This window comes from Lipophrys pholis (genome assembly GCF_963383615.2).
Source record: "Lipophrys pholis genome assembly, chromosome: 14".
Lineage (NCBI taxonomy): Eukaryota > Metazoa > Chordata > Actinopteri > Blenniiformes > Blenniidae > Lipophrys > Lipophrys pholis.
The window spans coordinates 8660357-8683216 of NC_137633.1; the positions used below are offsets into that span (position 1 = coordinate 8660357).

The 22860-nt window shown below is 42.9% G+C and overlaps 1 protein-coding gene across 1 annotated transcript in view; it reads left to right on the plus strand.

Annotated features, from left to right (window-relative positions):
• Positions 1 to 22860, plus strand: part of kiaa1109 (KIAA1109) — a 95245-nt gene that overhangs the window by 29274 nt on the left and 43111 nt on the right. The window contains exons 27-49 of the mRNA XM_080480345.1: positions 279 to 519; positions 1561 to 2052; positions 3155 to 3428; positions 3872 to 4009; positions 4138 to 4208; positions 5563 to 5736; positions 6884 to 7004; positions 7161 to 7310; positions 7781 to 7908; positions 8619 to 8821; positions 8958 to 9158; positions 9264 to 9475; positions 11255 to 11406; positions 11575 to 11725; positions 11891 to 12043; positions 12287 to 12527; positions 12748 to 12896; positions 14073 to 14304; positions 15244 to 15393; positions 19535 to 19719; positions 19919 to 20094; positions 20515 to 21109; positions 21850 to 22048. Coding sequence (XP_080336471.1) covers positions 279 to 519; positions 1561 to 2052; positions 3155 to 3428; positions 3872 to 4009; positions 4138 to 4208; positions 5563 to 5736; positions 6884 to 7004; positions 7161 to 7310; positions 7781 to 7908; positions 8619 to 8821; positions 8958 to 9158; positions 9264 to 9475; positions 11255 to 11406; positions 11575 to 11725; positions 11891 to 12043; positions 12287 to 12527; positions 12748 to 12896; positions 14073 to 14304; positions 15244 to 15393; positions 19535 to 19719; positions 19919 to 20094; positions 20515 to 21109; positions 21850 to 22048 — 4788 coding nt within the window. The remainder of the gene's footprint in view (positions 1 to 278; positions 520 to 1560; positions 2053 to 3154; positions 3429 to 3871; positions 4010 to 4137; positions 4209 to 5562; positions 5737 to 6883; positions 7005 to 7160; positions 7311 to 7780; positions 7909 to 8618; positions 8822 to 8957; positions 9159 to 9263; positions 9476 to 11254; positions 11407 to 11574; positions 11726 to 11890; positions 12044 to 12286; positions 12528 to 12747; positions 12897 to 14072; positions 14305 to 15243; positions 15394 to 19534; positions 19720 to 19918; positions 20095 to 20514; positions 21110 to 21849; positions 22049 to 22860) is intronic.

Consider the following 22860-nt stretch of genomic DNA (forward strand, 5'->3'; position numbering starts at 1 on the left):
CCTAGAGGATTCTAAGAAAAATAAAGATTAGTTCCAATCAATGCAATCTAAATGTAATACTAAGAGTAAGAGAACTGAGTTCTGCCACCAATGTAAATCCTTAACTGAGAAGTTTTTAGTATTTATGACCTTAAGCTTTTCTCCTTTGCTTGACGCTCCCAAGTGTATCGGAGTCTAACAATTTTCTCATTATATTCATGCGAAGCTTACTGACACTAATAAAACAGCAGCACAAGGCCATAAGGTTTATGCAAAGGCTCTTTATTCTATTTTCTCAGGGAGGGTTGTGGGACTGAAAACAGACACGCGCTCTCCTTGCCTGCCCCCGGAGCTGCCTGAGCGGCGGGCTCAGCAACTTCTAAGTCTCCAGGTGCCTCAGCGCTCCCACAGCTCCGCCTCTTCCTCAGAAGAGAACAGCTCCTCCAGTGCCGCCCTGCCTCTGCTCGCCGGAGAGAGGGACAGCCCGTCGCCGAGCACAGAGGAGCGTATGTTCCCCATGAACGGCAAAAGCCCAGCTGAGTGAGTAACAAACACACACATCTCGTTTGGTGTCAGTTCATGCGACTATTGCAGGGTTTTTCTGGCTCATTTGAGTGCAAGGAAAGACCAGCATAGTGATGGTGGCAGAGCACATCCTAAATGAATCACTACCTCCCCTGAGAGACATTTACACTGACCAACTACGGACGTTTAGCTTCGAGCCTTAAGCAGCCAAATCGTCCCCTTTTCCCACCCTCAAAACCCAAGATGGAATATCCTCAATGTGCTGGTTTACACAATTTACATATTCTTATATTTTTGTTTTTTATTATTTGCAGCTCGCTACCAAGCTTTACTTTGATTGTTAGAACAATCATAAATACCTAACGTATTCCCTCGTATTTAAACTTGTTGCTTGTTGTAAAGAAATACTTTTTTCCACACTTCAAAAGCATCTTTTCTGTCATTAATATGTTGGTTTTTTGAGTGAATGTAAAATCAAAAGTTGAGATGTAATAGTTTCAATATAAGGAGTACTCGATTCTTTTAAAATGGACTTTAATGTAAAACTTACAAATAGAATAAAAAAATTCACAATTTTATTAATTAAATTGAATCATTTTAGTCTACATAAACTTCAACAGATTTGTCATTTTGGGCAAATCTTCTTTAAGAATACCTTGTTGTAGCTATGTAGCGAGCTTGTATACAATAATACAGACATAAGCCATTGAGTTGCTCAGAGGAAAGGGGCAGTCTGACAATCTGCTCTTTGTGTTTCTTAGAAGGATCATGTCAGAGCATTAAAAAGCCACATCTTCAATACATCTGTGTGAAAGGCCATAAAAAACACAATTCCATCACCTCCAGCATGTGTGGAGTAGAACACCCTGTATAATTGTTCTCCACTGACGGTCGAGATATTTAGAAGTATTGGTTCTGAAAGCGAGCACTGATGGAAGCTGATCTCTGTAGTGGTTTCATCACTTCCTTAAGAGTGAATCTGATCTTATAGGAGATGTTTAGATGGCATTGCTCATGATATTCATGCTGGACCTGTCTTCTCTTGCTTGGTCGCAGCACCCTGGGCGAGGTCCCGGAGGTCTCTCCAGTCTCGCCCAACAGCTCCCAGGACCGCTCCTCAGTGCGCTCCCCGCTCTGCTCTCCCCTCAAACGCCAGTCCTCTGTGCACTCCGGTCGGCTGGGTAGCACCAAGAGCCTGTCGGCCGCCGTCTTTGCCGACAAACCCCCGCCGGTGCTGTCAGGAGGTGTCCAGTTCAGCAGCGAGGTGTCCCGCAGCGACGAGAACGTTCTGGATTCTCCTCGCCAGCGCAGGAGCTACGGCTCATTTCCCTTCACGCCATCAGCCGACTCCAACACGTTCCATCAGTACCGCTCGGCCGACTCCAGCATGTCCGTGGCCGACAGCGAGGCCTACTTCTCCGCCACCGAGGACTTTGAGCCCATCAGCAGTGCTGACGAGGGTCCGGGGACGTACCCGGGCCGCAAGAAGAAAAAGCGGCTGCAGATGCAGCAACCGCAACAGCCCCCGTATCACATGGAGAACTACAGGTCAGCCCTGATGATGACACAGTGTGGAAAACTCTTCAGATGCCGCTAAGCTCCAGAGAAGTTTTTTGAGTCAAAGCTTTTGAAAGAGTGAGAGGAGACGGGGTGCGTGGTCAGATCAAGTACAAGGTTAAGCACACGATTAAGGTAACGTTAGATTAAAGACAGCTCACAGGAACATCAAAGAGCCTCTGCTTTCTCATGTGTACAAGCAGACGAATGAATAACCTGTCTCGCAGAGTTCTGACCCTGCCTGATTCCTTTAAGTGTTAAACCTCATAAATAATGTTGAACCATTCTGGATTCATAATTTACATGGTGGGGATGATGACGACTGAAGGCGTTCATTCCATGTCTTGAAATGTTTGGTTACTAGAAATGGGCAAATTAGTGGTTTGTTGACAAAAATACATAAAATCTGTCAACTTTTCAAAACTCGCAACTCACGTAATGGAGCTGCTGTAAAAGCAAAGGTCATAGTGAAGAATCTATCAAGCGGTTAAGTGCAGCACCATATTGCTTTGAAATGAGTGTGAAATGCTTTGATGGACCAACGCAAAGAAATGCCTTAGCTGTGTTGTACTTTTTTTTTTTTTTTTAGTTTGACACCCAACAAGTTTAGAATTTCATCATGTAAAGCAGCTTGCCCCGGAGCCAAACATGCTGCAGCTTTCAATTTATGAGGTTCCATCATGCATGCATGAATGGCTGTGATGGAGAGTTGGGGTTCTAGCAAATGAGATGTTTGATCCATGTGCAGCCACTTACTGCTGCTTTGTTTCATAAATTGGATTTCACTCCTGTTTTCCAACCACCTCGTCATTTTTCTATTACCGTAAATTGTTCTGGCATTGATTTCGGCACATTTTCTGATTGCTACAGCCTGCAAAAACACAAAATAATCAATTTGCTCTCATGAAACCTTTCAACTGGTTCAAGCTCCTGGAAATGCAAGGCTGAAATCAAGAAACACAGTTTAGTGTGGCAGAAAACATTTTTTTCCTCCAGTTGCTGTGTGTGCTTGGTTTGATGTGTCTCTGCATATGACCAAACGCTTGTGATTCATTTGAAGTGCTCATGGACAAACATTTTGACCTTCCTACAGCCGGAGCTCCATTTACCACAGTGTTGAAGGTCCCCTCACCTACGTTCTCAACGGGGAGCTGATAACTGAGCCACGTCCCCTGCCGCTACCTCCAACGCTGCCTCCACTGCCGCCCGTGCCCCTGCCCAGCCACACGTCACAGGCCTCCTTCGTTTCCGCGCTGGCGATGGAGGAGGAGAGCTCAGTGGAGGCTGAGAAGACTGCCGAACCGGGTCCAGTAACTCGACAGCCCCACGTGATGGCGTGCTACCAGAACTACCTCGCTCAGTACCAGGTCCAATCTTTATACTGAAGACCCTGTGACTTTGTCTGATTTGATGGCATGTTGTGAACTGGGGTTCTGACGAAAGGCTGTCACATTTAAACATTGCAATATTCTGTTCACTGTGTGTGTATTGATTCCCAGTTATTCTGTCATGTAATGTTTAATAGTCGCTTCTTAGCTGCTTGACTTCCTATATTACAGATTTTGTTTCTGCAAGAATTATCTTAGGATAGGTTACAACACTGCCACCTACCGGCCAAAAGGGGAAGCACATTTATTTTTCCTTGTCAGTGGTCGCTTTTCTCTGTTTAGACTTTTGAAGTTTTTCCTGATTGTACTCAATTTTAAATGTAACAAGACATCTTCCTTGTTCTGTATTACATAGCTTCTAAACTGTGTCAATATACTGCCCCGGTGTTAACCAACTGTGTATTATAATTCACTTCTGCCAGGTCTCAAATTGGTCCGTGAAGCAGCCGACCAATAAGAGGACGTCTAAGTCTTCTCTGCACCGCCCCCTTGACCTGGACACACCCACCAGTGAAGAGAGCTCCTCTTCTTTCGACCAGCTATCCGTCCCCAGCTTTAAGGTCTTTAATCTCACTGTTTATACTGTGATGCAGTTCACGATTAAATCCTGTCTGTAGTTATGCAATAAGACTTCTTTTCATGTGTTAATACAAAGGTTTTTTTATTTTTTATTTTTCTCCCATTACAGGTGATCAAGCAGGGCCTATCAGCCAGCTCTCTGTTAGACAGAGGACTTCAGCTGATGGGAGAAAACAACAGGTATTAAAGCCATTTGTTCCGCACACATAAACACAAAGGTCTTCTGTAAAAGCTCATCCATCTTAAGTGTTGTTCTGCATTTGTTGCTTGCTGCAGAAAGTGAAAAACCCTTTTGTTCAATGTTCATTACTTCATGTTGCAAATTATTCAGTTAAAACTGAAAAAGTAAATACATAATCTTGTGACAAACTCACATTTTACAACATATAGAATCTATAGGAAGAGGTTAAATTTAAGTGTTTTCTTTTTTGTCCTATGTTTAAAAATTATGTCTTTAATCCCATAGCAAGGTTATATGCATTGGAATAAAATGCTTTAATTCCCATTGAACGGGTCATCCTAGAGATTGGAAAAAACATTTCAATAAATATTGTCAAAAATTTTTATATTTCTATATTGTTGGAATAAAATCGTTTACTGTTGCATTCTTCTTTCACAAGAGTCACATGCATTTGTGGAATGAATAGCAGAGGAATGTGTGAGAGTTGCAGCCATCAAACATTTTCCATCTCTTAAAGTTTATTTGTCCTTATGAAAATCTGTGAGACAACTGCAGCTCATCCAGAATGCTGCAGCCAGAGTCTATAAAGCTTTGAATAGTCTCGGGCCTAAATACATCTCAGATTTACTTGCAGAATATAAAACCTCCAGACCTCTGAGGTCCTCCGGAAGAGGAGGAGTCCTCCGGTTCACTCAGTGTTCCTAGAGTCAGAAACAAACCAGGTGAAGCAGCTTTTAGTGCCTACCCTCCTCACCTGTGGAACAAACGTCCTGAACACCTGAAGACTGCTGACGCACACTTCTTTTAAATCAGGACTTGAAACATTCTTATTTGCACAGGCTTTCAAATAAACAATAGATTTAACTTACTTTATTAAATTTATCTTAATAAATCTCTTACCTTATTTATTCTACTTTTTATGCTGTTTTTAAAACTTCTATGCTGTTTTTATCTTTAATTTCTTTTAAAGCTTTAATGCATTTCTTTTACTAATATATTTCTTATGTCTTTGTAAAGTTTTTCTGTATTTCTTTAATTTATTTTATTTCTGCGTAAACCACTGTGAATTGCCCTCTGTTTGAATGGTGCTCTATAAATAAATTTGCCTTGCCTTGCCTTATAATAAATGTAAACTGTCGGAGAAACAAATAAAATGTTGTTGTGTTGATGTTGTGGTGGCAAAATGACTTTGCCAGCAAGAGCTTTTACCTATGCTTCAATTATAGTGTCGTAATTTATCTGCAGAAAGTTGCAATAATCAATTGTAATTCCCTGATAGTTATACATCACCTATCTCTTCAAACAGCTTGGCTTTGATGCACCATGTAATTGGGTCTTTGTCTCTGTTTACAGTACACCATACACCCCTCTGGATAAGAGGGCCATGGAGAACACGGATGAGGATATAACCACAGATGACTGGACTCTGGAGCAGCCTCTGGCACAGACCAGGACCACTGCCATAGTGGAGGTTAAAGGGGCCATCAATGTCGTGCTCACTCCTCTTGTGGCTGAATCTCTGGACAGGTAGGAACCAGTTTTCCACTTTTATGGCTCCTTCATGAAATAGCTCTCAGCAAGAGGCATCCTGTGTTTTGCATGAGCTGAATGTGTATTAAATGTGGCTCATTTCTTTACCCTCGGGGTGATTTCAAGGTGACAGTGAGTCATTTGAATAATTTTTGTGAATGTTCTAACACATAAAAACCTACACATACATTGTTGAAGTCTTCAGTACAAAGTTTATATTATACACGTCGAGACAGGCATGATGTCAACTCCAATATTGGTGCTTGACAGCAGCACGTATATGATGAGACACTAATCCTACTTAATGTCTGTTAGGAAAACAGCTGCCTGAAAGTCGTCTACAAGCTGTCCTTTCTGAGTTGAAGGTTATTTTTAGCCTGAGGCTGAGATTTGACCTTAAGCCAATTTAATCCCTAAGCACAGTGCATCGTAGATCTAAAATTCTGCTGACAGTGCTCCAGAGTCTGGCCTCATTCTTGATTGTCTGGCGTTATGAATCTTTAGTTTTGCCAGAGGACAGCAGTACTGCGGTAACTACGCTCTTACACTAACTAATGTCTCGGCTAATGCACTTTGGGAAACCAAGAGCGGTGCCAGATTGTCGAAAAAGTTGCCAACATCTAAGTAATAACCCAATAAATGTATGCATCAGGATTTTATGTGGTCTAGGTCTGATCATAACTTGCCAATATATTTGTAAGACACTTGTAAAACAAAGTAGTTATGATGGGGTGTTCATTTGGCTGAAACTGGGACTGATATCAATTGGGAATGCCCGATTTCCCAGTTGGGAGCTTTCACATGACAATAACAAAAATCCATCAAGTCCTATTAAAATCTGCTTGCAAGTGATGAGTATAAATTGCTTCTTTTGTCAGTAATTTGTCTTCATATTTGGAAATCCTCATGAACTCTGTAAGCTACTAAAGGCTTGAACTGCATAATCTTGTTTTATTACATAGTGTTTCAATTTGAAAATGGAACTTTTTCATGAATATTCAATGAGCATTGACACGTTTCATTTTGTGCAATTTTTCCAGTTTAGTAACATTAATTGCAGAAGTGGTATCACTTCAAATTTCTAGTTCCTTATGAATGCACCATAATTCTAATTGTTTCTGTGGTATTACGTCGTGTGTTTCAGATACATAGAGTCCATGGTCCACTTTGCCAGTATCCGACACCCAGCAGCCATTCTGGATGACCTGCATGAAAAAGTTCTCAATGAGGCCTATCAGATCAGCAAGTCCACCGTCACCGAGTCCGTAAGTACACCAAGAATACACAGCAGCTGCAAATTGCAAATGTTTCCAATCCAAATGTATGGACAATGAATGAGCTGCTCAGTTTAAACGTGAAGAGGAGCAGGCTTTATCGCCCAGCGGCTGATGTCTCTTTGCTTTGGGTTTGGATCCGCACAGAGCCAAACAGGCAAGCAGGAGCACAAGCTGTCCAAGACAGAGGGCACCACCCCTGGCTCCCTCAACATCTCCCACGGCCAGACGGATCTGTCCGTCAAACCAGATAATGTGAAAATCAAGGGCCTCCAAGCCAACGTCTCCATCCCCAAGGTGAGTGCCATGACCCGGAATAATGAGAGGCCAACAGCACTTCTCAAATTGTTCTCCTCCCACCAGAGGCTCAACAACAGCCACCGAATCATGAACCTGGCTGTACATCACTCCACATTTAAACCAAGAATATATGAAGTCTGTGCTTTGTATTTGTGTATTTATGTAGAATGGAAAAAAAAAATGGTATATCTCTTGAATGTAGTCTGTGCTGCCAAAAACATTCACAACAACCCTGTTGAAATCAAATATTTGCAAGCACATTGAGTTAAACCAACCTTCTGCACAGCATGGCTATTTGATATTATCTTGAGTGTTAAAACATTAAAGCAAAGAACTTGTCTTTTTGAAGATTTACTTGTGTACTTTACGATGTCCTCAGAAACCGTAGTTGTTAAATTAGCGTTTGACGGTGTTTTCAAGTGCTACTTTCAAGTGTTGTTGTTTCGTTGTGCGTGTGTGGCTTGCAGGTGAACCTCTGCCTCCTGCAGGCCTCTGTAGAGGAGGGGTCACCGTCGTGCTCCAGTAAGTGCGTCACGCATGTGTCTCTGGTGGCGCTTTGCTTCGACAGGATCGCTACCCAGTTCAGGATGAACAGGTAACGCCTCCACTGCGTGTGTGTGTGTGTGTGTGTGTGTGTGTGTGTGTGTGTGTGTGTGTGTGTGTGTGTGTGTGTGTGTGTGTGTGTGTGTGTGTGTGTGTGTGTGTGTGTGTGTGTGTGTGTGTGTGTGTGTGTGTGTGTGTGTGTGTGTGTGTGTGTGTGTGTGTGTGTGTGTGTGTGTGTGTGTGTGTGTGTGTGTGTGTGTGTGTGTGTGTGTGGTGTGTACACTGACAAAGCTTGTTTTGAGTAAAGAACAAACACCTCCGTTTTTAGAAGGGCAAAAATAGTTTTAAAAGTATTAAGTTTTCTGCTTCACTGCTTATATTGGCCATAAAATTTTGGGGGATCAGCATCTTAGTCACAAGACACAAACATTTCTGTTACTTCTTTATTATACACATAACATAATATTTACAGTCCTGTTTGAAAAAGGAACCAAACCTTGGATTTCAATAACTGCTTGAGTGGCATAGCAGTAGTAACCTCAGCCGAACTCTTTCTGTAGCTGCTGATCAGAGCTGCACAATGTTCAGGAGGGTTTTTCGGGCCACGCTTCAATAAAGCGCTGCTTCAGCTGAGCCAGGCCCTTAGGTCTGCTGTAAAAGACAGTCTGAGCTTGTCTACAGCATCTCTGTTTGATTCATGTCTGAGCTTTGTCTGGATCACTCAATAGACAAAGCACATGCTTTTTGTTGTTCTGGTTTCAGGGGTATTGTAGAGGAGACTCCCAACACCACAGAGCATGGCCGACCGTCTGTCATGCTGGAGAAGTACGCCTCGGCCACCAAAATGCAGCCTCAGTCCTCTGGCTCGCTGCGCTCCAACGCCGGCATCGAGAAAGGCAAAGAGATCGCTGCCAGACTCAACATTCACCGAATCCACAGCCAGCTCCGAGGCCTGGACTCCACTGGTCAGGATAACGATCCTAGCTTCACCCACCACAATGTTACAACAGTATTTTGTGTTCATCAATGTGATTTACATTTAAAAATGCCTTTTGGTTTGAAAGATCAATGACACTCTGATTCCTCTCCCTCCCTCTTCAGACATCGGCACATGTGCGATCACAGCAATCCCCTTTGAGAAGTCCAAAGTGCTGTTTGGCCTGGAGGAGTTGGAGGAGTTTTCTATGGTGGACGAGACCGACGCTCAGGCCACGGCAGGCGATCTGGGCCGCTCCGCTGCGTCTCTGGAGAAGTGGGGCTGGATCATGTTCGAGTGTGGCATTGAGAACCTGACGGTCAAAGGTAAACCAATCCCAAATCTCTCGGCACGAGTCACTGCTGAATTTGAAAAGAGGAGATGATAATAGTTGCGGAGCGGCAGTGAAAGCGTCATGCTCTCTATAACAGGAGGCCGACAGTCAGGAGCCATTCTTTACAATGCGTTCGGCGTGATGGGTCGCTCAGACGCCGCGGGGAAGACCGGCATGTCAAAGTCCAACGGCTCCACCGGCTCTCAGACGGGGAGCGGTTACAGCACAGACGTGTCTGATGACAACCTGCCGCACGACACCATAAGCCCCGCCTCCGATGTCAACGAGCATTCTGACTCAGACGACCAGGTGAGATATGGACTCTGCATCGCTCCAGGATGAGCTTTTTGTGCAAGCGTGGAGAAAAAAAGAAAGTCTGAACCAATATCGACTTTAAAATAGCCTGCAACTCTCCTGTGATTAACAAGACAAAGCCTTTTTAAAAGTTATCGTGGCATTTAAGGGCTGAAGAGTTTAGCTCCACTTTTTCTTTTAACGGTTTTAAAAAGTCAGCTACTTACCCGCAATGTGGGAAGATTTTTAGGCCTTGAACTTCCAGCTTTCTTATTGTAATAAAAAAAAAAAATCTGTGAGGTATTTGGATCTCTTTGAAAAGGAAAATAAATAATACATGCATCCAGTTTAAATCTTGTGTCTATGGGTTAATGGTTACCCATCTCTTAATCTGCCTATTGAGATATGATTGACAAAAAACACTTCGTGGCATATTTTTGCATCATATTCTCTTCTCTTTTCCTGTAAAAGGTTCCAAAATGTCATGTTTCATCTTGCACTCAATAGCGTGTCATACGAATCCAATAGAATTGCATTTGAAGCTTAAAACTTTACCCCAGCACCAATTTGTGAAAGCAGCATTTACTGCTGCAGGTGTGTAATGCATGTTCAGTTTGATTGGCTACTGATATGTGAATCAAGAAGTAGGAAGCAGAAAGTAGAAGTACTGTTGGAATGTTCTGCAGAAGATTCCATTGAATCTCTGAAAGTCTGCACACACTGCAGTCCTGCAGAAACATCAGCGGCTGACAGGCGTTTCCAGATGTGCTGCCTTCAAATTTACACAGACGCTCAGGGACGGCGTGAAGCAGATGAAAAACAAAGTCTGTCTTCCTTTTTTCGAATCAGAAAATGCCCAGCACTGCCGTCAGCTCCCAACCGACAGAAACCAGTGGGACTCTGATACACCTGTCTGCAGCCTGAAGAAACCTGAGCGGGGGGGAAAAAAAAAAAGTCAAATGACTCAACATACAAAAGGGAGCAGAAGGAATTTTGGGACTAATGTTAGTCAATTTTTATCGTAAAAATCAAACCAGAGTCATTTTATAACTGAATTTGTTAATGATGTTAATGTTAGGGAAAGATAACTACATAGTAAACACTTTGAGTAATATTAAGCATATGGGTACACTATAGGGGTCGTGTCTATAAAGAACATCAAAATCTTAAAAAAAAAAAAAAAAAGTCAATGTTGATCAATAAAAGCAAACAGAAAATGATGACAAGAAGAGAAAATGATGTCAAGTGACAGGTTGAAATGAAAGGTTTGAAATAAATATTCGAGCCTGCATTTATGAAATGAGAAGTATCCATGTGGGACAAGCAGAGGGCAGCTCTTCCAACAAGGAGCAGGTGAAGGTTGAGTGACTCGGCCCAGCAGACTCCTGTGGGCCGAGGTGGTTCACTGGATTTGGGACTGCAATTCTGCTGAATGAGGTGATAGTTTGTTGAGTAGTAGTAGTAGTAACGCTTTCCAAACGCCATCAGAGAGGCATCTGATGTATCCAAATTGTTCCCACTACTAGTTGTCATTCAGGTATAGTCTCTCTCTCTCTCTCTCTCTCTCTCTCTCATTAACTTGTACAGTGACATTGTATGATAATCAACATCAGACTGATCTTAAATAATCAGATACGGGCCTGATTATAGGATACACATCTGCAAGGACCCGCTGGGGTTTTGAAGGTACTTTGACTGTCAGCCTGATGGCATCTTTGGCCTGTTATCATGGAGAAGTGCAATAAAAGCTGTCCCATCACCTCGTATTGAATCCTGCCCTCTCCTGCTCTGTAGGACGAAGGGGTCGAGTCAGACGACCTGAAGAAAGACCTCCCCCTCATGCCTCCGCCACCTGATTCCAGCAGCATGAAGCTGACCATCAGAGAGATTTGGTTCAGTTTCGCTGCGCCCACTAACGTGCGTTCACCTTCGGAGGCCATCTCAAGGTACGACTGCAGCGACCGCGCCTCTTCACTCCAACAAACACTGCAAGTGCTAAAATGGCACCACTATTCAGTTGAAGTAGACCCACCACAAACTGATGGATCAGGGTTTGTTTTACTGGTTTTTGAAAAACATACAAGTGTAAACATTGTGTGCGTGTTTGTGTGTAGGCAGCTTAATCTGCTCAGTACAGCCACGCCTGCCATCGGGGCCTGGTTGGTCCCCATCGACCAGCTCAAATCTTCCCTCCGCAAGCTGGACATGGAGGGCACTCTGCGAGTGTGTGCTGTTATGGGCTGCATCATGACAGAAGCCCTTGAGGTCAGTAGCCAGCAGTACTCGAAGACACACACACACACACATACATAATCTATCCAGCATGCAGAAGCTGATCAATCGATCACTTCAGTAGATTTTCAGCTTTTTAGCATTTCCTGTATTGTTTCTTTTATGTTTCTCCTTTCGTCGTTGACATCCTACCAACAGAAAAAGAGCATCCACATCCCAATCAGAAGCAAGTACAACCGTGTGACCAAACGAGCCCGCTACCTGCATGAGAATCCTTCCTGTATGCTCTGTAACATCCTGCACCGCTACCTGCAACAAGCCGACTACTCCGTCATCGAGGAGGCCACCATGGTGAGTGGCGAGCCCTCGACTTTCCTGAATCCTACAAAGTACTCAGCTTCTATATGTGTGGTTTAAAGGCTAATGTAATTAAGTTATATTGGCCAAAAAAAGTTTGAAGAACAGGCAATTACAGTAAGCGGTCCTAAGTGCTATTGGCTCCCCTTCACTTGTTTAATGAATCCGTCGGAGTGAAACTGTGGCACTAATCCAGGTTTTTTTTGTTGTTTTTTTTCAATTCTCCTGTCTCACTAGAATGATGGCGTCCCAGCCCTTGTGACTCTAAAGAAAGGTCTGGTAGCTTTGGCCAGACAGTGGATGAAATTCATTGTGGTGACTCAGGGTTTCAAGGCCATTGGGTTGATGAGGCCCAACCAGGTAACCAAACCCAAGGAGCCCCAGGAGAGCACGGGTGACACAGTGCTGGGCCTGGACAACGGAGCTGCCTTGCAGAGCGACACCAGCGCCGACGGTGCCGAATTTGAATTCGACGCAGGTGGGAAACTTTCAGCGTGCTAATGTTATTGTGGGCCACCCATCTGTTAGAACAGATGGGCCGTGAAATTCATAACCTTTACTTCCTCACTGTGTGAGCTGACTGTTATCACTTGCTTAGTACCGAGATGCAGAACTTGGGCAGTCATATTTAGTTGTTTTTTTTATTTTTTTTTACAATGTTTATCTAGGAGATTTTATTTGATGTCATTATTGTGAAGCCACAGTGAGTGAACATACAATGCTGCTGGAGGGAGCATGCAGCCGTCCCCCGCCGAAAGAAGCCAACACGGGGCCCGTCAGCGGAGTGGAGATCATGAGGAAGCTATCCAAGTCCCACACTCACAGCGAGTCTGCACTCAGGATAAAGGTACGAGTTTAATATTTGGGCTGGTTGACCTATTTATGTCCTATTATCTAATAATCGTTGTTTTAACACAAACCCACACTTTATTACAGCAGTGCAGATGATAATTTGAATATTTATTGAATATTACACATAATACATTATATGTAATGATAATTGGTTCACTGAAAGGACAGACGATAAGGTGAATTATTGGACAATCTAACATTCAAAATAGTCCTGTCATTTAGTTTGATTATCTTAATTATCTCAATGGCAGATTTGAGCACAGAGTACATTGTGTAGAAAGTAAATTAAAAACCGGATGCAGATCTGCAGATCTTTCCAATCTGATTTTCTTCCCATTTTACATCGAAACCTTTGTGGGATTTGGATTGTAACAGATCAAATCCTTCCTATCTTGCAGAAGAGACCTAACTTAATGTTAGAAAACATAAATGTGGCAAAAAAACAAAACAGAAATCATTATTAATATATATACATAATTTTCTGTCACCTTAACGTAGGAATGTACTGCTAAAGTGCTTGATCCCTTATTGTGAGATCAATCTACCCATAACTTCATCAACGTTTTAGCGTCAGCACAAGACATATCAGCAGAGCAAAAAAATCCTTGGTAAATAGATTTTCATTTTATATATGAAATGCTGTAAGTGTAAATATTTGCTTTTTTTTTTAACTTGGTCTTCTGTGATAGAAAATGGAATACCAATGGGCTGCTCATTGGAGAGAAAAAAACAAAACACAAGGCGATAAAGACCTTGAGCTTCTTCCTGCTATTATGTCAGGACATTTTAAAGACCCCTAGTTACTGCCGTAATGAAATTTCAAAACTTTTTCAAAGTAAAGACTAATTGAGTTTGCTTGGCTGCATTGTGAAGGTGATTCCATCTTTAGAAAGCCAGAAGAGATTAGAGTTTCCTCTGAGTGGCGACATGACATTCTTTTCTCTTTGCCAAATTAAAGTGGATTGTGTTTATACCATCCCTGCTTCTGCTGGGGCGTCCAAAACGTATTACCTCAACTAGGGCTTCAACCTTTTACGCAATGTTGCCAGATCCATTGTATCTCATTCATTGTCATAATTCAAAGAAAAACCCATAAAGTGCAGATGTCACCTTCTCTCTGCAATATATATATATATGTGTGTGTGTATGTGTGCGTGCGTGTCGTACCCAGGGCTCCCATCCCTACCAGTCCCTGAGTTACACCAGCGGTGACACAGCAGCTGACTCCCCCGCCCATGTGAGCCGCGCGGGCCTGCCTGCCAAGGACAGCCCCAGGAAGGAGAGCCTCCTGAGCAATCTGACAGGCAGCTTCCGCAGCCTGCACAACCTGCTGGAGGGCACGCCTCAGAGGAACGAGCCGTCTGCCGCCGCCGCAGCCAAGAGCAGCTCCCTCACTCGCACAGGTGCTCACGCCTTAACATCCAACTCACTGCTGCTGAAGGTTCTGGTAAACACTGATCAGGAGGACAGTGCAGTTACAATCAATGAAACTTCCATCAAAGTATTACTTCAGTCACTTTTTTTCTTTTTTTTTTATTCCATGAAAAGATCAGTGAAGCTGCTTTCTCTCTCCGTGTGCCACATGTTAGCTTTAACATGTCTTCACTACTTCTATAACAACAAACTACTTGACTTAATGGAACAGCAGCTCATCATCAACATGAATGATGTCTTGCTGAGAGAAACATTAGAATAGAACAATCCACAATCGTGGTGATACATCAGCCTCAAATTAACTTAAGTTTTCCATTCTAGGAGCTGTGTGTGTCTGTACTTTACATTAACTGTTGCAGCTTTTTCTCATTGTTCATAGATTTTAGTTTCAGGTAAAGCTCACATCAAGATTATGTAAATTTTCACTGAGTCAGTGAATTAGTCATTAGGTTGCCCCACACAGTGCTGATAGCTCAGCTAATGTGTCGCAGCAACACAATAATACAGTTCAGTGTACATTATCAAGTCTTCTTTATTAGAAAGGGGCAATTAAAAGTAACCCAAAACATTTTTTAGTTATTAGTAACACTGTTTCTTTTTTAAAAAAAAACTATAATAAAGTACAGAAAAAAGGAAAGTTGTGGTTTTTTTTAACTTGGAATTATGTGCTTGTCATTTCTGCTCCAACACTGACCTCTACCGTTCAGTAATGTGAAGAACAACAAAGTACACATTTTCTAACCTCAATGTTCAACCCACCGACTGATGAATACATTAAAGTGGTAAAAGCGTTTAAAAATCCCTTTCTTTGGTTCTCACAGTAACAAAACGTTAAGAAAGAAACAAATCTGTTTACTAGACTCATTCGCTCCATGATCCAAAGTGAACTCCACCTTTTTCTTGCTCAGGGACCGACATGCTCACTGAGCACCCGCTGCTGTCGGAGCCATCCTCCGTCAGCTTCTACAACTGGATGTCCAACGCCGTGGGCAACAGGACCGGGGCCGGAGTCCAGGAGTCCCCGGTCAGCCGCTCGCAGCACAACAGCCTGCAGACAGGTCAGTCCGTGTATGGTTTGCTCAGTTTTTCAAAATGTACCAATTGATTTCTCATCAACTCATCTCTTTCTATGTGCTGGCGCTTTATAGTGCTGTTGGTATCTAACTCTGTTTTACTCTTCTCATTAGTATAGTTCCACCTGAGGACTTTTGTGTGATTTCCATCTAATGCTGTCTTACTAGACTCACTGGACTCTCTTGCCAACCACTACCAGTACCAACCACTACCGGTTGTCAACCCCGAAGGAGGTCAGGGATTGTTGTTCAGTGTTGTGCTGACGGTGTTAGTTAATTGTCTAGCCAGCAGCCGTGTGTGACCCTCATTAGTTTCATAGTCCCCTAGTAGATTAGAACCACCGTTGGAACTGGTGAGCTGTTGGTGAGACAGCCAACGTCATCCAGTTATAGTGGAGGCAACAGTGTAGGAGGTTTGTGTTTTGTCCTGTGATTGGAGGATTTATAGGATGAAAAGCAGCCACCCTGACTAGCAGTTTGCACTGCTGTCTGTTAAATACATTCATACGTAAGAGTTTAAATCTTTGATGAAAATGGATTTATAAAAATAAGCCCACCTTTAGCAAAGGCCCACACCAATGTCTTTTTCATAAACTACAAAAATGCAGCATAATCTGTTTTTGAAGTGTTTATAAATGAACAGGTGTGTTAGCTTTATAAATGTACTTGGGCATTATGTCTCAGTCCACTGAATCATTATAAACATTTCTTTCTAATCATCATCACCAATTATGTTTGATTAATTAAAGCTACCTTGGTGGATAGTTGAGGATGAACACCTCCACCTGCCTGTGCAGCCGTCCCATTACACCAGGTTCAGTGGACAATCAGGGTTTATGTGCCGTTACAGCTGAATGAACCCACTGTCTGTAATTAGCTGATGCTTAGTGGCATGTTTTCTTTATGGGGAAAATAAAAGTAAAAGTAACGCATCGCATAAGCCAATCCGGAAAATGACTTTCTCCTCATCTTTCAGTGGGAGAAAATGCAATGTTGTTGTTTTTAGCACGCACACGCACGCCCAGTATGAGCATAGTGTGGAACAGATGACGGATACCTATCATCAGCGAGCTTCTCATCACTTCTACACATGTCACACAGCTGTTCCAAATAAATGCATCTCAGCAAGTAAACACCAGGCCGTCTTAGATCATTTCCTGTAAACAGCTGACACAAGATATTCAGACAGAACAAAGGAACAGCAGGTGTGTGCAAGGAATTACGTGCGGTACTGCTCACAAAGTTTTGGTGCTTTGACAACTTTTTATTTCCCCTTCCTACGATAGAGCTGTACTTTTTACCCTTTACAATCAAGTTTTTTTTTGTGTTGAAATTTGCATGAATTGCAAAGCGATTGAAACTGGCTGATTAAGACTCATTTGAACTGAAACAAAAGGGAAAGTCTGCCATGATCCCTTTTAGGATTCGTCATTATGGCTCATTAACCGTAGACATTGAAATAACTGCACGAAAAAAAGGTGGCAGCTTCAGCTATGGGAAAAATCTCCTTTTGAATTGGAGAGCACAAGGCTAAAAATGAATCAAATAACATTGATGATGGAGCACATCTCTTCCTTCATCCATAAAGAACAGAAATAACCCTTCAGAATGCCTCCCAATGGGACATTTTTTTACTTTTATGCTTTAACTCATCTTCAGAGCCTGAGCTTTTTAACTTTTGCTTGAGTAAAACGTTGAATTGATCATTGGTGCCCTTTTACAAGTTTACTTTTTTTTTCACAAGTTTCTATGGGTCAACTTTAGTAAAAATGTGTGTTATTTTCCAACTTCTGCCCACAAGTCCTCCTGTGAGGAAATTTGTAGCTTCTCACAGAAAAGTCATAGCTTTTGTTTCTTATTAATCCTTTTAAAATGCAGTTTTTTTCTTGAAAAATGAAGTAATTTAATAACTATTTAAGCGTTCTTTGGCAGCAATAACCTGACCTACGCTCTTCCAGTGGCTTCTGATCAAAGCAGAATGGCTACCCTGACATTACCCCATATGAAACAATCCCTTCATGCATTCAGCTGTTATTTGTCTTTAGATTTGATTTGGTTGCCAAGTAAATGTTTCTTCTCAGTCAAGGTAGCTCTAAATCTGTTTTAAATCCGTCTTCACTGACCATTTGAATCATTCATAAAGGGTCATTCCCCGTTTTATTGCCTGAGATGCATAGATATTTGTCATTTTTGAATAGTGCGAGTGGTATTAGGTTAAGCACATCATGTCTATATTTCTGACTTGGATCAATTTAATCAATAAGTCATACTTATTTTTCCCCCTGCATATTGCTAAACCCTTAATATACTGGAGACACCTAAAGCACTTTTTCATTCCTCCCTTCGACTACAGTTAATACAATACACAATATCTTGGGAATAATCATTTCCAAACCAGGGTTCCAGTTTTGGCCTTATATCAAAGTTTAATATGTGATGGGATATGACTGGGATGAGGTGGCTGCTGTATAAAATTCCATATGACTAGGTCGGTAGCTGAGTGATGGGAAAGATGTTAAGATGTTTCTTTCGCCTCCTGCCAGAATATATGGGTGACGTTTAGCTTCCAGTGGTGTCACTCATTCGTCCCCCTTCTCCTTTCTCCTCTCCTCCCACTCGCCCGCTCACTTACAATCTGCCGCTCTCTGCATTTATTCATTTCTCCTTACGGCAGTTTATTCTTTGGAATCGTCCGTGCAGATCACAGTGAAGATCGATCTCACCTTCACTGTGCAGAGCAGTTGTGGGTCCATTTTTAGATGTGTGTAAAGACTGGATACATGCCCAAGACGATTAAGTTTGTCATTACCTGTCCACCCAGGTGTGAGCCAACGACAGCACAACAAATTAGCAACAGCAGTTCCTCACAGACAAATTAACTGAAAGTATGAAGCGAAAAAGGCTGTTTACTGTTCCAAATTGCACATTAAATGGTCATAATGTCCCTGTTAACACTTTCTGTTGCCTTCATTGTATTTCATTAAACCGCGCTCTTAATGAGGTGCTGCAGTGTTGAACTCTTGTACCCGACCGCTTTACTCACTGCTGGTTATACATATCTGCTGCTGCCTGATGCTGACCTGCGTAGGAACACACGATTGCAAGAAAAATACAACCTCGAGGGCACGCCCTGCCCTCTACCACATGTTTGAATGAAATACGTTGCAGGTTAATGACACACTGCGGTAACATCTCAGACAGCTATTCCTGATGTGAATGATCATTAATACTGTGTGTGATTACCGCACTTGGAAAAACACCTGGTGAGTACTATCTACCATAGGGTAATGTTGGCAGGCTCATACATGCAGGCACATTACACTGATTTATTCTTTTATTTAAGTCTCTAATAGGGTGGCATTTCATTCAAGTATTAGCAGGGGGGAAATTTGGATTTAGTATTGTGACTTATCTGTGGAACATGCAGGAATAAAGGTGTTCAAATTGGTCAAGATTTGTGGGAATGAATGCTGCAATATTCTCTTTCGCTGTCAGTTTAAAGGCCCTCATTTCAAAATGAAATACATATACCATCTCATAAATGGCCCAGCCATATTCCAAGTCGGTTTTTATAGAGTTTTTAGTGTCCTGGGTCATTTTCCTGTCTTTTGAGTTGTTTTACTTTACTTCACAGATACGTCAGCCAAGAGTAAGTTTTCTTCATCTGTAATAATATTGTTTGGATCAATATTTCTGAAAATGGCAGTCAGAGAAGAATGAAAGTTGATTTTCTTAGGGATGATTCATTGGTTTATTTACATATTTGAAATGTGAAAATTCTAAATAAAATACGAGAAAGAATAAAAACCTGCATTAAGAGTATGATAAGTTGATTTGCATCTTTCTTAACTCTCCTTCTGCTTTAGTATTTGTATTGGTCTGGGAGTTAAAAGCTCGACAATTGAGGTGTGGAGGCTGAATGGGAAGGGATAGAGGGGGCGGGCCCAGAGGAGCTGCTCTACTTTGAAGCCTCTGTAAAACAGCATTACGAATGCTGCTGATGTTGTAGTTTTAATCTAAAATTGACTGAAATTGTTTTATTTTTGAAATCACAAGAGGGAAAAAAATAAGTTTCTCCACATTTTTAATCACACATATCCCAATCCTGTTTCTCTGTTACCGTCAGGAGGGACGTGTAACCTGCCCACCATCCCCTCAGCATCAGACTTCAACACTGTGCTGTCCAGTGACCAGAACACGCTGGATGGGACTCACTCCCAGCATTCCCAGCACAGCACCAGCCAGGACGACATAGCTGACATTGAGGAGGGAAACCAGTGCCCGGCTGCTGTTCAGCTGGCGGACGCTCAGGTGATCGCCATAGATATTTGTTTCTTATTAATGCTATTAATTTAAAAGCAGGCAAAAAATATTGTGGCTCAATCTGTGATCATGACAAACTTCTTGAATAATAAATGAGACAATAATGAAATATGCTGTGATGGAGTGCAGTCTGCAGCCTCGACCTGCTTCATTCTGCGCCTTCATAATCTCTTTCCCACCCCCTCAGGTCGTGTTCAAGCCTTTGCTGAGCTACACCGGCATCCAGGCCCAAGATACCACTCCTCTCAGCTACAAGATGTATTTTGGAGAGCACCTGTCTTTTTCTGGCAACCTGGAGTGTCTCCGGGCAGACATCGTGGACTCGGATACGTCTAAAGAGCGCAAAAACAAGCGATCCAAGAGGTAAAATAATCATGAAATCAAATATAATCATTACTCCAGTGCTTCCCAAACGTTTCCCTCTAGATAGTTGTCCTCAGTTTGCCTTTAAGAAAGGCTGCAGACCTGCCCCGTCCAGTGTCTGATACTCCAAATAATTTTTGTGAGGAGAAACTGTGTTGGGCACAAAAGAAAGAGCCCTGGCCGGTTTTCCAGATCAACTACATTTTAGATGGTGAATAAAACTGGTAGGCAAATCTACAAACTGGGAGACAAACCTCTCCTGCATGTCTTCTCTGGTGCCCCATCCATGGCATCCGTGTGGGAATGGCTACTTCACACAATTAAAAACCATTAGAGTGTTGATAATTACCGTTTCTGCTTGTAGCTTGCAGCGTTTTGTTTTTCTTCTGTTTTAACATTTAGTTTTCCTTCTTTACACAGACAAGGCATGGTCAACCTGCCTCCTCTAGATTTCAAGCCGGCGCTTCTCATTGAGACGTTCAGCGTGAACGCGGTGGTGATGGAGAAGTCTACCAGCACCCCGCAGGGCCCCTCGGCTGTCCCGCTCTCCTTCCACGACCTCAACCGCCGCCACTACAACACATTCCACTGTGACTTCACCACGGCCTGCCAGGCCATCAGCCAGCGTGTGGACATGGCCCTGGTGCGCCTCATCCACCAGTTCAGCACCATGATCGACGACATCAAGGCCACTCAGACTGACATCAAGCTGAGCCGCTACACCGCCGGCTCAGCCTCCCCAACACCCACCTTTAAGGCGCGTCCATACCGCCACTTTCGGTCCTCGGACTTCAGCCGCAGCTCCCGCGGCAGCCTGAATGGGGCGGGCCGCAGCGGGACCCAAACCCTGAAGAGCAAGCGTGGGGCAGGAGGTGGAGGAGGAGGTGGAGCAGCAGGAGCAGGGATGTCTGGTGGTTTACCTCCAAACGGACCTCCGTCGGGCATGGACACGCTGGGCAGGCGGGAGCCCAGAGGGCGCAGCTCCCTTGGACGCTCCGAGCGACGCACCTCCAAGGTAAAAACCAGTTGTGAACCATGCCTGTGTGACATGCAGCTTCATTGAGGGTTTGTAAAAAAAACAATCATAAAGAACTTATCAGTCACATCATATTGCTGAGCAACAGCCAATGAAGGCCTTAAACCTTGATTCTATAAAGACTGCAGATTGATGCCATCAGATGTTGTAAAAGTACTTCAGTTATCAGACACGGTGTGAAAAATTTCTTTACATTAGCAGCACATCAGAAAGGGGCACGTTCTCCTTTCATACTCTAGAGGGAGCCATCAGATCAGCAGATCTGCGCCATGAACTTGAAAGATGGTCTGATCTCATGTTTTCAAAAGAAAAGTCTGATCGCCAGCTCAGAGATCACATGCAGGGCTTAAAGACATGCTTTGCAAATGTGTCTGCGATGTTATTTTGCCTCAGCAGTCGGAGCCTAAGCTTCACGCTGTGAAGTGCTCAGGGCTCTTTGAAAATCCTTTTTTTTTTTTTAACTTGTGAGGAGGGATCATAAATTATTTCCTGCTGTTCTGCCTGCTGAAGAAAGCTTCCTGTAAACCACAGTGTGAGTTTTCATTAGGTGGGACGGCCTTCACAGGCCACCGCTTCACAACCATCCAGTGACAGCAAGCAGCAGGCCAATAAAAACAGAGCGAATTAGCTCTGCCTGTTTATTTTCCCCTCGCCAACCTCGTGCATATTGGGACATTTCTGTTTGTGTCATAACGTCGAGTGTTGCGTAACGTCTCCAGGTGTCAAGGAAGGGCTCCCGTGACGTGGCCGACCACATGGCGATCCAGATGGATGACTCGGACTCCATCACAGTGTCAGAGCAGAGTGAGCCATCAGCGGAATGTTGGCAGAACATGTACAAGCTGCTCAACTTCTACTCCCTCATCTCCGATCCCACCGGCATCCTGGAGAAAAGCTCCCCGGAGAACTGCCTTTCAGGTGGAAATCGGCTTTCAGTAGCCATCCATTCCTCCGTCTCACTCCCTTTAACTGCGCTGTCCTGGCTCACACTTCACTCCTGCCTTCGTCTTCCTTCAGTCCTCATGTTTTCACATATCCCCCGCTGCGTTTTTAGTTTTCTTCTTCCCCATCTGCTCCCTCCACTCTGCCATCTATCTTTGTCTGTTACCCCTCACCACTTTATGACCACTTTATTCACAGCACTCGCAGGGAAAACTAGTATCCCCGAAGTCCAGACTGAGGAATGTTTCATCAAAGAAATGCAAATTGGTGTTTTATAAAATGTCCAAAGTCACAGAAAAACAAGAACAAAAAAGTTGTAGAACCGAAATCTTCAAGGCAAAAAGGAAAAACTGAGCTGAAAATGTATTCTGGACACAACAATTGTTCTCTAATATTTGGTGGCAGTGTCTTGTTGTACATGTCTGCTGCTAGTTTCTGACACTCATCCACCAAGAAGCATTCATGCTCATATTTTTTTACTTTCTGCAGCCAAATATGTGATTTGGGTAGAAATGACTGTGTCCAGACGACATTTCTTTTTGGTTTACTTTTTTGTTCTTGTTTTTCAGTCACTTTGAGATCAAATATTTATATGAAACTAACAAGTTAAAAAAATGATTATATATGGAAGCAGATAAGTGGGGGAAAAAAACTCTTTGTAACATTGCATAATAACTCATCTTCGTATGTTTAAAAAATCGGCAGTTTTTCCAGAGGTCTTTTTGCAAAAAGATATAGCTTATTTCGCCAAAGTGTTCACCTGATTTAGCTGGTCTAAAATATATATC